We start from the raw sequence: 14540 nt of genomic DNA on the forward strand, positions 1-14540 counted from the left end.
CCCACACTCGATTCCGAATCCGGCTCGGGGCACTGCCCGCCGCACAGGGCCCCAGCCCCCGGCCCAGCAGCCTCACTGCCCGCCCCCTGATGGGGAAGCCGCGAGAGGCCATCAGCCGGAAAGACTTTATTCCTTCCTGCCGTGTTTACAAGAAATGCCCAGGTCCTGGGCAGAAGGGCCCCGGGGCCCGGCCGGGAAGCTCAGAAGTGCAGCTGCAGCAGGTAGCGGAGCCGGCACTGGCTCTCCTTGTAGATCAGGTACTCGCTCTGGTAGAACGAGGACCCTTTGAAGTCAGGCATGGGCACAGGCGGGCCCTGGGGCACCATCACCTTGTGCCCTTCCAGCTCCAGCGCCACGTCCTGGCTGGGGTCTGTGGGGGCAAGGCCAGGGAGTCGTTGCCACCTCTGGGCCGGGCAGCCCAGCCCCGGTCGTACCCTGCCCCCGGGCCCGAGCTCCCCTCGGCCAAACGGGATCTAGAACCGGGGACACCGACCGTGCCCGAGGGCCCAGAAGGGGAAACTGAGGCTCAGGGGCTCCCGGGCCCCCTGACCAAGCCCTCAGCAAAGCTCCCGGCTCCCCGCCGCCCCGCCCTGCCTTTGTCTCCCCCACACCTCCCTCATTTCTGACCTCATGAGAGTCATTTCAACTACGATAAAATCAATGAAGAGAAGAATCAGTCAAATGCAGCATCATTACAGCGACCCCTGCCCACTCCCTGAGAGAAAGCTGGCGCCGCCCTCCCTGGGGAGGGCGCTGGGGGTGGGGGTCTGCGCCCGCCAGCATGGGCTCTGCTCCGTTTTCTGTCAGTGGGCGAGGGGAGGGCGGCGTCTCTGAGCCTGCCCCCATCCCCTCCAGGGGAGGCCCGTGCCAGGGGAGGGTGTACCAATGCTTTTGGTCTCCAAGCTCAGGCCCCTCTGTGACCTTCTGGGCCCGGCTCCGGGGCCCTCCCAGACCCAGCCGGGGGAGGGGGGAAGGGGGGCACTCACCGGGCTCCGTGTGGCCCTGGGCGATGATGCTGTGGAAGCCGGGGGGCGGCTGCCGGAGGCTGCAGTCGTCCTGCGTGATGCGGTGCTCCTGGCCCAGGGCCACCTCGCTCAGGAACATGAGGCCGATTTTTTGAGAGGTGCAGCCCACTGCGGGACAGGGCCGGGTCAGGGCGCGCGGGGGAGGGTGGGGGAGGGCGGGGATAAGCGGGGGATGGGGGCAGTGCCGGCCAGGTCAGGCCCCACCTGGGCCCACGGGGGGAGGGGGGCAGGGAGATGGGGAGCAGTGCCGGCCGGGTCAGGCCCCACCTGGGCCCACGGGGGGTGGGGGGCAGGGAGATGGGGGCAGTGCCGGCCGGGTCAGGCCCCACCTGGCCCGGGGGGGGCAGGGGGATGAGGGGCAGTGCCGGCCGGTCAGGCCCCACCTGGGCCCACGGGGGGAGGGGGGCGGGGAGATGGGGGCAGTGCCGCCAGGTCAGGCCCCACCTGGGCCCACGGGGGGTGGGGGGGCAGGGAGATGGGGGGCAGTGCCGGCCAGGTCAGGCCGCCCTCTCCCCCGTGGGGCCCTGCAGGCGAGGCTGGGAAGGGCCGGGAGTCCCGGCCCCGTGGGTCCTGGCAGGGCCCGGAGCAAGGGCTGGGTGGGGAAGCTTGGGGGCCCCTGGCGGGTCCCTTGCCCCCCAGTTTTCCTCTTACTCTCCCACAGAGATAACGCTCCCAGCTGGGGGAGGGGGCTGAGGAGCAGGGCTCTGAGAACCAGCTGGCTGTTCACTCCTTCAACCAGTGACTGTCGATGACCCGCAAGGCCCAGAGGCTGGGCTCAGTCCTGCCTTCGGGAGGTGACCGAGGGGTGCAGAGCGGCCTCGTGCCTCGGGAGACCCCCCTTCCGGGCGGGCAGGGCCCCGGACTCCCCTCAGGCGCCCCAGACTGGCTACAGCTGAGCCGCCGTCAGGATGAAGGAGCTGGGGGGAGGGGGCTGGGCCGGGGCAGGGCCCTCTCACCGTAACAAGCAGACTTGCTGTTCTCGGAAGCGAAGTAGATGCCCTGGCCCACGCGCCCGCCCGAGTGGGGCATGATCCGGAGGCCGCTCTTGAGGATGGCGGCCACCACGGCCACGTTGGTGCCGTGCCACAGCAGGCGCCGGTTCTCCAGGTCCGTGTGGGCCCGGAACCGCTCCCCCTGGAACACCGGGGACCCGGGGTCTGAGGCCTGGAGGGCCTGGGCCCTCACCGCCCCCCAAGGAGCAGGGTCACTGTCCCTCCCTGGGCCGGCTTCCCCCTCGCGAGGCGCTGGCTGCCTGGGGAGTCCCTGCCGGCGCAGTCTGGGGTCCCGCTGGGAATGGGCTGCAGGAGCTGAAGCTTTTGGCAGAGCTTCAGAGACAGGAGGCGACCCCTCCCCGGGGCTGAGGGAAGGCCGCGGGCCGACTCCCCTCACCTCTCCCTCGCGGTTGATTTTCCAGACGTGGAGGAGGCGGAGATGAGGCCATCCTGTCTTCTTCAGGTAGATTTCAATCAGCTGTGGAGAGAAGGGGAGAAAGCTGAGGCTGCGGAAGCGGGGAAGGGGGGAGAGCTGAGGGTCTGCAGGGGGGTGGGCTGGCAGAAAGAGCCCGCCTCCAAGGGCGGCCACGGCCGGCTGGCCCAACGTCTGCTTGGCGGTGAGGGCGTCTGGCGGCAGCTGCGGTAAATACAAACCCCGTGGAGTCCCAGAGCCAGCGCCCAAGGACTTTCAAGCCCCACAGCCAGCCTCCTCTCGCCGCCCAGGAGGCCCGGAGGGCCGGCACTTGCTGGGGGGGCTCGGGAGAAGGCCGGAACCCGGCTCTTGGAATCCCCAGCCAAGACCTCCCTTGCCACTGTCCAAAGCTGAGCATTTTGGGCAGAGAGGAGAGAGAATGGGAGCACTGCCGGCTCGGGTACCTCCTTTGGGCCTGGGCGGGGACCCCCGCCCTGGGCTGCCCCCGCACCTTGTACTCGTGAGTGTCGGTGGCCAGGAGCTGCAGCTGGCATTTCAGGAGCCCGTAATCACGGTCCAGCGGGTGGGGCACTTCTTCCACCTTGACCTTCTGCTGCTCCTCCTCCTGTCCAGCCTTCAGGGCCTGCGCCATCTCAATGTCAGCCAGGACCTGGGAGGAAGTATAGCTTGGCAGCCGGGGCCCATGTTCTGCCCCTCTCTCCTACCATCCTCTCGGCCCACCGCGTCCTCTCTGCCTCTCTCGGTTTCCTACCATATTTCTCTCCATCTCTCATTTGACTCTCTCTGGTTGTTGCTTCTGTGGCTCTTCTACCTTTCTTGTCATGTCTGTCTCCTACAGCCTGTCCGTCCCCCCATATTTCTACCTGTCTTCCCATCCATCTGTCCCCTTATCTCTCAATCCCTGTCCATCTGCCTCCCCCACCTCCATCCGTCTCCCCTTTGTCTGTCTGCCCCTTATATGCCTACCACCCCCGTCTGGCTTTCCATTCCCATCCGTCTGTCTCCAGTCCTGTCCGTCTGTCCCTCCCCCAGGCCATCCCTCTGATTCTCACCAACAGCATGTCCTTCTTGGCCTGGAGGACCTCCTGGGAGTTGACGGGCGGGGGCCGGCTTCGGCCAAAGTTATGGGGGATGATTGTGTAGAAGCGGGAGGACAGTTCCTCCAGCTCTTTTGCATCTGCGCTCTTCTGTAGGGCAGCCTCTAGGGCCTCCAAGGCCTCAAAGCCCTTGGCAATCTGTTGCTTGCTCAGCTTTCCCAAGGGCATCTTCTTAACATCTATGTAACAGGCAGGGGTAGGAGAAGGAGCAGGAAGAAGCACAGGCCCGGAGGGAGAGCGGTCTCCAGACTCTTTCCCCCTTAGCTATCCCTTCCCCAAGCTTCTCCCTCCCTGTTCTTACCAAGGTTCATGGTCTTCATTGCGTCATTGAACATGTCATGGCTGAAAATGAGGGACACCAGTTCCTGGGTGGCTGAATCCAGGGTACAGGGCTTGACCTTCTGCCGAACAGCCTGAGCCCCGTCCACTCTGTCCACCTGGGGAGGAGAAGAACCCAGCAGCTAGGGCCTCCCTCGGTAGGACGACACAGGGTCCCTGAAGGCTGACTCACATAGCTGCAACAGCCTCCTTTCTCTACTGCCTTAAGGTTTACAAAGTCTTTCCTGGACAACAGCTATGGGAGGCAGAGTGTGCGAAGACTACCATTTTTTTTAATAGAGGAAGAAACTGAAGCCCCTGCCCTAACCACAGAGTCCTCCTGCTGCCTGGTCTCTCCTCATTTCTAAGGGGGTGGGGGGAGGCACCCACGATCACCGTCCAGGACGTAAGGTCCAAGCTGCACAGGCCAGCATCCAAGGCCTTCGGTTCTCGGCTCCCACTAACTTCTCTGGCGTCTTCCCCATCTCCTTGCTAAAGAAAGACGGTACAAGCAGCCCCCTTTTCTACTTCACTTAACAACTACAGAGCCCTTTACTTCCGGCAGCTCTGGTCAGGGGCAGCATTGTCTCTCAAAGCTGAGCCAGGAATGGGCTCTGGAAAAGCTTCTTCAGCCGCTGATGTGCCTGGTCCAGGTTCCAAGTGGGGAGCTCTCATTCATGCCCAGCCCCTCCCTTGTGCCCCCTGCCCAAGTGGATCTGAAGAAAACAGAAAATCCTTCCTTTCCTTTCCCCTTCCTCTGAGGCTATAATTTCCTGTGCTGTAGACCCAGAGAAGTTAAAGCAGGAAGGGACCTTGGAGATCACCTATCTAACCTCATTTTACAGAGGCAGACAGAGGCCCAGAGAAAGGAAATGGCTTGCCCGGGATTACCCAGCTAGTAAATTAAAAAGACAGAATCTGAATCCAGGTTTGTTTGTTTTTGACATTTACTCTTGGAATAAGATGGGGAAATAAAACCCAGCAGTTGTTTTATCACTGATAGAGATCTCCCCACATTTGCCCAGAGAGAGCGTGGGCCGCGCCAGGCCCACCTCCTCATCCGGTTTTCTCAGCCACGCTGCCTAGAGCTCCTCCCGTGGAAGCCCCCGATGCAGGGCCAGAGTAACCTTCTGACCACCCCACTTGAGCAGTGGGTGGCCCTGGCTCTGCAGCCTCCCGGGACTCGCTACAGACAGCTTCCTCCACCTTTCCTCCCAGCTCTCCTGTGTGGGCTCTGGCTCCCCTACAACGAGGATGATTCTCCCATCCATCCTTTAAGTTTTCCTGCTTCTGTCCGAGGGTTCATGCCTCTCCTCTCCACCCCGAATGTCCTCCTGCCACGGCTGCTGTCCCTCCTTCCCGGTCCATCTCTAACATCACCTCCTTTAGGAAGCCTGCCCTGATGCCATTCAGCAAGAAGAAAAAAGGCCTTTCCTACTTCTGAATGGCCACAGAACTGTGGCTGGCTTTCTCCAGTGTCACAATCTCCCTTCCTGTGTAATACTCTGTATCCATTGATCCCCTCTGCAGAGAGCGAATTGGGGGACGTTGGTCTCTGTTCCTTCTTGGCTCGCCTCAGCAGAATCCCATACAGAGGAGTTCAGGAAATGTTTGGTGAATGAGTGAAAGAGGAAGAGGCAGAAGGGAAGGGAATAGATCAGACAGGATCCCACAGCCCTGCAGAACTGTGCAGTATGCCTTAATCATACCAGAACTCATTCTTCCCAAAAGAACATTTTGCACCCCACCCTTTTATTCCACAGATCCTAGATTCTTAGCACTGGGAGAGGCCTCAGAGATCAAAAAGAGTCCCAGCCTGTCGGAGCCAGGAGGAACCTTTGACATGATTGAGTCCAATCTCATTTTTCCTAAGAGGAAAATAAGATCCAGAGCGAAGAACAGTTCCCATAGTCAATGAACAGCAGAATCAGCATTTGAACCCAGGTGTTCTGCCTCCAAGCCCAAAGCTCCTTGTGGTGAGTCCATTTTACAGCCTCCCTAGCTGCCATTTAGACAGTGGTAAAAGACCCTCAGCGACAGGGATCTCACTACTCTTTGGGGCAGCCTATTCCTCTGCTGGATCATTCTATTCATTAGAAAATACTTGCACAAAACTGCAGAAAAAAGTGGAAGACAGTTTGGCAAAAAATTAGGTTTCAATCAGTACCTTCCAAAGTCTACCACAGTTAAGTAACAAATGGCCACTCGCTTTAAGTGAAAGGCTAGTAAGTTCTCCGAATCTGCAGGATGAATGGCAGGACCAGGCCCGAAATAGCCCAATAGATTGTCATTTTATAAGCTCCAGGATGGGGCCTAAGTACCTTCCGAATTGTGGGAGAATGGAACCTGTAAGAAGGATCCTCTGAAGAGACCAACTCCCAGTACCCTGGGCTTGTAACCATAAAACAGAGCTGGGGATCAGGACATGCAAAAGTCAGTGCAAGGGAGACATTTACCCAGGAAAAACTGGGGAAAGAAAAAGACTTTCTCTGATTGACCTCAGAAGGCCAAACAAGGAACAGTGGAAGGAAGCTGAAGATTCAGAGGAACATGACAGTGGTCTTCAAGTGTTTGAAGGGCCATCATGAGGAGGAAGAATTAGTTTTGGGAGGTCCAAGGACAAGGAGCAATAAGGTAAATTTGGGCTGCCTGCTGAGTGACCCCAAAGTAGAAGAGGCTGCTTTGCTTCTGGGAGTTTCATTCTCTTTGCCGCAGTGTCTGCCCAGCTCAGAGCCTGACACATGGCAGGTGTTTATACATCATGATGATTGGGTGTCTGGGGCAAGGTGGAACTCCCTCTCACTGGGGGCCAGAGAATCCCAGATTTGGGGCTGAATGAGGATTCAGAGGCCATTTCATTCAACCTTTTACAGATGAGAAAACTGAGGCCAGGAAAGGTCAAGTAACAAGAGGAAGATCAAAGCCAGGAGTTGATTCTACCCCTGCCCCCAGGGACACCCCATTCCCACTGTGCCACATGGAGGCTGGTTGGGTGTGCACGTATGGTACTGTATGGAGTCGGGATGCCAGATTTCTGCTCTCCTCAGTAGATGCTCAGACATCCCTTTCCACTCTGAGATCCCATAACAGTGGAATAATAGCCACATACAACTCAGCGGATGAACTCGTTAACTCCTCTACCTCCATTCTTACTCCGGGATCCAGCCAGAGTCTAAATATTGAACTCCACAAGGCTTTCTGTATCTCTAGTAGGTTTTCAGTAGTTCTGGGCAAGGTCTGACGCTCCTTGTGCTCAAAGGCAAAGTCATGAGGCCGAGGTCAGAGAAGCTGGTTCCAGGCCCAGCTTGGCCGCGGTTGGCTTTGTGAGTTTGGACAAGGCCCTCCCCTTCTCCCTGGCTGTGTTTCCTCTCCTGTAAAAGGAGAAGCTTGGACACTAGGTGATCCCTAGGATGCTTTTGAAGGAGCCTGCAATCCTTTATTTCATTTTGTCCCAGGAGGACTTGAGAGGGAACCAGGGGTGTGCTAAAGCCAACGTGACTGTGATTGTTAAATTTTTCAGGGTGAGCACTTATACCTTGAGAATGAGCAAACTACAAATCAGGACGAGATTTCTTATTTTGTTGTTGTGAGGACTCTTACAAGAAAGTGATGGAGAAAAGAATAATGCCATTGAAATTTCAAAATGTCCTGGATTTTTTGGAGAGCTGGTTGTTAAATATTAAGCAGCACCCTTCACGACAGTGGCTCCAGAAGCTTGGCAACAGGCCGAGAGAAGAGCAGAAGTTCTCCCGTGGCAGGCAGTAATTGAGGAGATGGGCTAGTCCAAGTAAGTAAAGGAGACTTGTCTTATCCTCTCTCTCTTTTACCTCCCTAACATCTCTTTCATCATCCCTCCTTCTCTTCCCCAACAAGCCTCTACCGCAGTTCAGAGCTTCCTAACTGCTTCCCTGACTCTAGATTCTCTCCTCTCCAGTCCGTCTACACAACTGCCAAATGGATAATCCTGAAACACAGAGCTGACCACCACTTCTCTACTCAAAGATCTTCAGTGGTTCCCTATTGCCTTTGCCCTCAGCTGGTCATTTAGAACTCCCGGTCTGCTCTTGAGTTCTAATGACACATTGTTCCCTTTCACCACTGTCTGTGCCAGCCAGACCGGCCTGTTAGCTCTTCTCCACTTCCATCATTGCATCCTTTGGGGGGAGGGGGGCTGCTCTTCTGAAATGAACTTCCTACCCACTTTCACCCCTTCCTTAGCTTCCTTTAGAGCGGGGCTCAGGGAATCCTTTCCTCTGGCCCTTCCTTTTAGCATCCCTTAGCATTCCCTGGGGGAGCTGGACCCAGGTGCCTCTGGAGGAGAGAGTGAGGCTGCTGATTTTGCACAGCTCTGCTCACTTAAATCCAATTCACTTGCAAGTCAAGACATGGCCCTCCTGATGTCACTGGTCCCCTTTGAGAAAGAAAGACCGAAAATAACATCCATCTCCTAGCTTTAGCATCCTTTCCCTCCTGAGAGCACTTTGAATTATTCATCTCTCTGGTTTATGCCTAGGAGCCCAGGTAAACCTGGGGACAAAAAGGGCGGGCAGTCAGTGGCCCCCATGCCATGCCTGGGGGGCAGGGCCTGCCGCGGTCAGAGGGGACAGGAGGTACAGGGAGAGTAACACGTGCTGGTCTCTTTAGCCAATTCTGCAATTCGGTTTAGTAGATCAAACAACCATTTATGAAGGGCCTTCTGTGTGCCAAGCCCTGTGCTAAGCACTCGGGATTCAAAGTAAAAAATGAAAGTCTTGGTCTCAAAGAGCTTCTATTCTATGAGTTTTCTTCCTGGCAGGAAGAGAAGAGAGTCTCCTCCACGGGGCAGGGGACCCCGGTTTCCCCCTATCTCTACTGGGGCCCCAGCTCCCACTGGAGTGAGTCACAGGACCCTCCCAAACCAATGTACTCTGTCGGAGCTGCGCAGGAGTCCGATCTCCCCCCTCTCCCCGGCTCCCTGCCCGGAGCTGGCAGGGCCCGCCAGTCCCCACCTGCAGGCCTCTGCTCTCCTGGGAAGACCACGGACTAACAGCCCCAGCTCTGTAAGGCCTTAGGAGTACAAAAGCACGTTACACAGGTGGGGGAGGGGGGGGAATCTCGTCTGAACTTGACCTCTCTGAAGTTGGCTATGACAGGAACTAAGGCTGCAAATGAGAGCTGAGGAAGCTGAGGCTCGGAGGGTCCCGCCCACAGTCCCACCGCGCCAGGGCAGGATTCAGACCCCGCTTTTCCTGTCTCTAACCCAACCCTCTGGCATCCTGCACATGGCCCGCGCTGCCTTGACAGGAGTGTGCAGGAAGCACTTTGCAAACCTTAGCCCCGAAAGCCTCACCCAGGGACTGCAGGCTGCCCTCGCGCCTTTCACTTTTCAGAAGGGGAAACGGAGGTTGAGAGAAGCCGGGGCTTGGACCTCTGATCCCCTGACTCTGAGCCTGTCTGGTTCTCTGTACGCGGGCTTGCTTTGCCCCGGCTGGGCCTAGGAAGAGCCCTGGGCCCTGGCAGGCCCCGAGCCCTTCAGGGCAGACTCCTGGGAAGGACTCACCTTGACCTCAATTTCCTGGCCCTCTTCACCATCACCGGCCTGCACTTCAATGAGCGTATACTTGCCCGACTGGGCCACAAAGCTGTCCCGATCAGCCCAGCGGTTCTTGGTTTTGTCCCAGAACTTCTTCTCAAAGTCTCGCTTAGCTTCGTCCAGGGAGGAGAAACGTTGCAGCTTGGACTGGCCCTTCTCTCCCTGCGCAGAGGAAGGCAGGTGAGGCGCGTGCTCAGGCCCGGGGCTCCTGCCGCCCGCCCAGGGCCCGGCTTTGTCGGGCACTTACCACACGACCCCAGCGGTTCCAGCTATGGAAGCTGCCGTTCTCATCCAGCAGCTGGATGATGTAGAATTTGTTGTTGTTGCTCCCTATGTTGGTCTGGTTCAGGGTACAGTCATAGTCCTCGTGCACCTGGGGAGAGAGGCAGAGCAGCCGGGCCTTCGGACGGCCTCCTTTGCCTCTCCTGCTGTGGGCCTCCTGCCTGACTGGAGGCCTGGAGAGGATCCAGGGGCCCTCGGCTTCCAGGGCTGGGCTCTCCAGCTCTCCCTGCTTTCTAAACTGCCCATCCTGGGCTTCAGGGGCTTCTGCCCGTCCTCAATCTCAGGGCCTGCTGGACCCACTGAAGGCAGAGACTGGCAGCTCCCCCTCACCAGTCCCCTCCGCCCTTTGGCTACTGCTACCCCAGGCCCAGGGCAGAGTCGCTCACCGGCTCTTCAGGGGAGGGAGCCACCCGGGGAGGGACTAGGCTCACCTGGACATTAGGCCTGCTGCTGAGTGGACACATGGAATCCACCCGAGCTTTTCGTGTCTCCTTGGGTGCAGCTTTAAGGGCCTCCTTGGCCGAGTGGAAGCTGTCCTCCACCTCTGATTTCTCCTTCTTGGAGCTTCCAGTGCTTTCACTCGCTGCCTTGCGCTTGGGAGCCATTGATGAAGACTGAGGACATAGAGAAGGTGTCCAGAAACTCCTGCCCCTGCCCTATGAGACCGTGTGGTAGACTGGACAGAGAGCCAGGAAAGTCTGAATCTGAATCCGACCTCAGATGTGGGACAAATGAACAGATTTCTGAGACAAGATTTCTGGGTAATGGTCAATTTGTTAATTAGGCTAGCTAACAATCAACAAATTGATGGCCAAGGCACTGAATGACAAATTTTTTTTGAAAGGGAATGCTCCTGACAGGAGAAATTAATACTGATTGATGAACAATTAATGAGGACATGGATATATTAAAGAGAAGTGGGCTAAGAGTCTTCATGGCTAAATCATGAGACTCAGATCATGAGACTCAGCCACCCCCGGCAATCTGGATGGAGTAATCCATCTTCGCCAGATCTCCCTGGTCGGTTCCCTTCTTCATGAGTGGGTCACCCTAAACTCCAGTGGAGGGGTTCAAAAACATGGACTTATTCCCTAAAGGCAAGGAGATAATAAAAATGCCTAGGATAATGAGAATATGGTGGTGGTAGCTGATATTTAAAAGTTTGCAAGCACTTTACATCATTTTCTCCCCACAATAGTACTGTGAGTTAGGTGTCATCAGCTAAAAAGAATTTCTTGTTTTTGGTTTTTTTAAGTAATGGGGTTAGGTGACTTGCCCAGGATCACCCAATAAGTACCTGAGGCCAAATTTGAACACAAGTCCTCCTGACTTTAGAGGGTGCTCTAACCACTGCACCTCCTAGCTGCCTCCATCTTTTACTCTTTAAAAATAGTTCCTACCTGCCTATGTACATGCAGTGATCTTCCTGGTCTACTGGAAGCTCCTTGACGGCAAGGTCTGCGTGTGCTCAGGAAAGATCGTTGCACGCAGAAGGGATTCAGGGAATGTAGTGAGTCGGACTCACGCTTTCTATTTAATGCCCAGGATTGTCCACTTGATGAGCACTTATGAAGTGCCTACAAGTCTGGTTTAAGATGCTGGGAACATAAAAGACAGAAAACTGAAAAACGATCGGCCCTCCTGGAGTCTGCGTTGTAGTAGGGGTGGCGAGGCGGCTAGAACATTCTCCCAGAAAAGGAAGTTCAGGAAAACCTGGGGAGAGGGGTAATGTACCCATAAAGAGGAAGAGAGGATCCGCCAGCCCCAGAAAAGCCTGCCTGGGCCCTTCGGTGTGGTCTCGGAAGGAAAGACTCTGAAAGGTCAGCCCTGCAAAAGACACACATTCCGAACCTAGGGGAGGTCTGTCCCAAGGTATGCGGGCAGGGATGGAAAGTCAAGGTTAAGGAAAAGCAGATGGGCCAGTTTGACCAGGACGGAGACTGTGTGAAAGGCTGTAATGAGCAATAAGCTCAGAGAGAGCACTAAAGCTATGATAGTAGAATTATGAAGGGCTTCACACCTCAAACAAGCTAACCCTCTCCTTGTACAGATGCAAAAACCGAGGCCCAGGAAGGTCAGGAAGCTTTAGGCCAAGTTTCACAGATGCAGCCTTGGAAGGGACCTCAGGGGCCTCCTGGCTCAGTCCCCTCCATTTACAAGGGCAAAAGCTAGGGAGGTTGAGGACAAGATCCTGGGCAATGAGCTTCAAGGCAGGGTCTGCCCCCGCATCTCCTGACTCGGGCACAATTTTTGCCATAAGATCTGACTGCCTCTGGCTAGCAGATTGTGAAGGGCTTTGAATGAGGTGCCTAGGATTTTGCACTTTATTTTAGGGGTAATAATAGGGAGCCACGGAAGGTTTCTAAACAGGAGAATGACATAGTCAGACCTGCGCTTTAAGATTAGTTTGGTTATGCGGAGGATGGCTCAGAGCAGGGAGAAAATAGGAGGAGAGGACCCCGTTGGAAGGCCAGCCGAGCAGCCTGATGAGTGGAAAGAAGGGAACAGGTGGAGAGGTAGGGTCAACAAGCCTTGGCAGCTGACTGGAGTGGGGAGGGGGAGCTGGGAGCTGGGGCGAGGACAGAACCGAGGATGACTGCAAGGTTTCAGACTTAGATTGTGCCCTGCGTAAAAATAAGCAAGTTCCGGGGAGCGGGGTACGGAGAAGGCGCACGAGTTCCACTTTGGGCCTGCGGAGCTGGGGCTGCTAAGGAGGAGGATGTCCAAGTGGGGAGACGCGGCCCACGCAGGGGCTTTCACCTGAGCAAAAATAGGGAGGGGCGTGTCTGGTGGCCCGACTCCTTGCCTTGTACACTTGCCGCTCCGGCAACGCCGGGGGTCCGGGCTGGCCCACTTGTGTGCAGGAGCCTCATCCACCCCTCCTAAATTCGGTCTTTTATAGGGGTCCAGCCCTCTCCAGCCGGAGATCAGAACGGGAGGCCAGTTTCATGCGCAGTGAGCACCACGAGACAGACCATCTTTGTAGTTTCTCGTGTTCGGTGGGTGCTTAATAAATGCTTGTTTTATGAACAGACCCCACAAATCGGGGAGCCCCGCACTTTCTGGCTGTGAGCCAGGAAGGGCCAAGCTTAGGGCAAAGTCCTGTCTCCACCTCCCTGGAGATCTGAGATGGGCGCCAGTGGCGCTGTCTCCTGAGCAGGCGCTGGCTCCAGAAGAGCTCGGGGCTGTGCCATCCAGACCCCGAGGGTATGGGGAGACACCCTTTCAGGGGAAGAAGAGGCTTCCCTTCTTGCCCCCCCCTTGCCAGCCCCGCCCACGGAAAGAACCTCAAGGAAATTTTCTCCCGCATCCCGGCTCACAGACTCCTCCCCAAGGTCTCCGGGCCTGGCCCACATCGCTTCTGCCTTTTTCTGTCAATTCCAGGAATGCTCGGCTCCCCCAGGCTTGGCACAGGCCTGGGCTGAGTCACTGGATGGGAGAGGGCAGCAAGAATGGGGGGTGTAGGGAGGAAAGCCTTGGGGAGGGAGCTTTTGGAGAAGGGGGTCCCACCGGCAGGGCAGGAGGCTCAAGCGGGGTGGGGGTGGAAGGGCCCCCTCCCATTCAGGGTCTCTGCCCAGAGCGGGGCCACTGTCCCTCCCCCAGCCCTCTCCTGGGGCAAGGCCCGCCCAGTCCCTGTCCCAGAGTCAGGTGTCTGCCATCCCCCCTCCGCCGCTCGAGCTCCCGCTCCCCCTGGTTTTCTGTGCCCTGCAGTGGGAGCCTGGCACTCACCTCTGGGCAGCCAGTTCTTGCTAGGGCTCTAGGGCAGGGCAGCACCAGGGTTGGGCTTCAGCAGCTGCTTCTCCTCCCCCCGCCGGTCCTTCCACCACCCATCTCCCCCCCCAGTCCCAGGGTGACCTCAGTAAGAATTTCAGGCAGTGGGCGGGGCCGCCGGGCTGCCGGGCAACGGGCTGGGGAGGCCCCGAGGGAAGGAGAGCCCAGCTGGCCCCTCCACACCAGCCTGGCCCGCGGCTGTTAGCGTGCCCTTCTCGCGGGGGAGGACCTTCAGGCTGGCACACCCTTCCTTAGTGCTTCCTGCCCCCAGGGAGGAGGGGGGTGACTGGGGCACACTGAAGTGGAGGTGTCCTGCGGTTCTGCCCTGACGCGTGGCCTTGCTCCCGGGTACCATTCCCAGGGCCTAGCTGGCACTATGAATAACCCCCGGGGAAGTAAAGACCCGGGCGGCTTTATTGTCTGGAGGGCACTGCCATCACCCCGGTGCCCAGATGGCACCGATAACCTAGGCTCTCCTAGTCATGCCAGGGGGTCCCCAATGTCTGGTGGGCACTGCCAGTCACCCCAGTGCCCACCTGACACTGATCACCCTAAGTTCTTCTTGTCCTCCTGGGGGTCTCTACTGTCTGATGGGCACTGCAGGTCACCCCCGTGCCCAGATGGCACTGTCAATAACTCATGGCTCTTCTCACCCCAGGGGTCCCTCCTGCCCGGTGACCGTTGCCCAGGCACCCAGCGGGCACTGCCAGGCTCAGCCCACATTCTCTGCCCTGCTGGCCGCACGCCAGTCAAGCCCAAGCTTCTTTCCCATGCCCAGCTGGCACCATCGCTCTCTCCAGGCCCCTCTGTGCTTGGGGGCCACGTCCGGCTCATCCCACTGGCTCTGCCCACTATCCTCCCCCAAGTCCTTGGAGCCCCTACAAAGTCTCGGGCGCCCCCTAGAAGCTGTTCCCCGGAAGCACAACAGCCTTGCTCCTTTCACTCCCCCTTCCCTTCCCTTCCCTTCCCTGACTCGCGTTGTGAGCATGCGCATTAGCTTCCGAAGCAGGAAGCAGCCGTGACGAACTTCCTATTTCATATCCCTCAAGT

The 14540-nt window shown here is 57.5% G+C and overlaps 1 protein-coding gene across 3 annotated transcripts; it reads right to left on the minus strand.

Moving 5' to 3' along the window:
* Window positions 1–111: 111 nt before the first annotated feature.
* On the minus strand, window positions 112–14011 carry PARP3 (poly(ADP-ribose) polymerase family member 3). 3 transcript variants are annotated; one of them, XM_051985445.1, is made up of 12 exons: window positions 13449–14011; window positions 11120–11317; window positions 10151–10333; window positions 9685–9810; window positions 9405–9599; window positions 3849–3984; window positions 3503–3726; window positions 2941–3099; window positions 2415–2495; window positions 1982–2159; window positions 987–1133; window positions 112–370 (listed from the first exon to the last, which is right to left on the minus strand). In XM_051985445.1, the coding sequence occupies exons 3-12, from the start codon at window positions 10322–10324 to the stop codon at window positions 201–203; spliced, it is 1590 nt and encodes a 529-aa protein (XP_051841405.1). In that variant the 5' UTR covers window positions 10325–10333; window positions 11120–11317; window positions 13449–14011; the 3' UTR covers window positions 112–200. The 3 variants fall into 3 exon arrangements, with proteins under 3 accessions (XP_051841405.1, XP_051841396.1, XP_051841416.1); XM_051985436.1 differs by lacking the exon at window positions 11120–11317; XM_051985456.1 differs by lacking the exons at window positions 11120–11317; window positions 13449–14011 and having other exon boundaries at window positions 10151–10350.
* Window positions 14012–14540: the final 529 nt, after the last annotated feature.

The sequence above is a fragment of the Antechinus flavipes genome, chromosome 1 (genome assembly GCF_016432865.1).
Source record: "Antechinus flavipes isolate AdamAnt ecotype Samford, QLD, Australia chromosome 1, AdamAnt_v2, whole genome shotgun sequence".
NCBI classification, from domain to species: domain Eukaryota; kingdom Metazoa; phylum Chordata; class Mammalia; order Dasyuromorphia; family Dasyuridae; genus Antechinus; species Antechinus flavipes.

Bases quoted from the DNA above. Each gene is read 5' to 3' on its own strand.
- PARP3 (XM_051985436.1), bottom strand. From the start codon at position 10,324: ATGGCTCCCAAGCGCAAGGCAGCGAGTGAAAGCACTGGAAGCTCCAAG. The intron at 9,811-10,150 runs GTGAGCCTAGTC...CTCTCTCCCCAG, and splicing joins GCAGCAGGCCTAATGTCCAG to GTGCACGAGGACTATGACTG. The intron at 3,100-3,502 runs GTGAGAATCAGA...ACTTCCTCCCAG, and splicing joins CCAAGAAGGACATGCTGTTG to GTCCTGGCTGACATTGAGAT.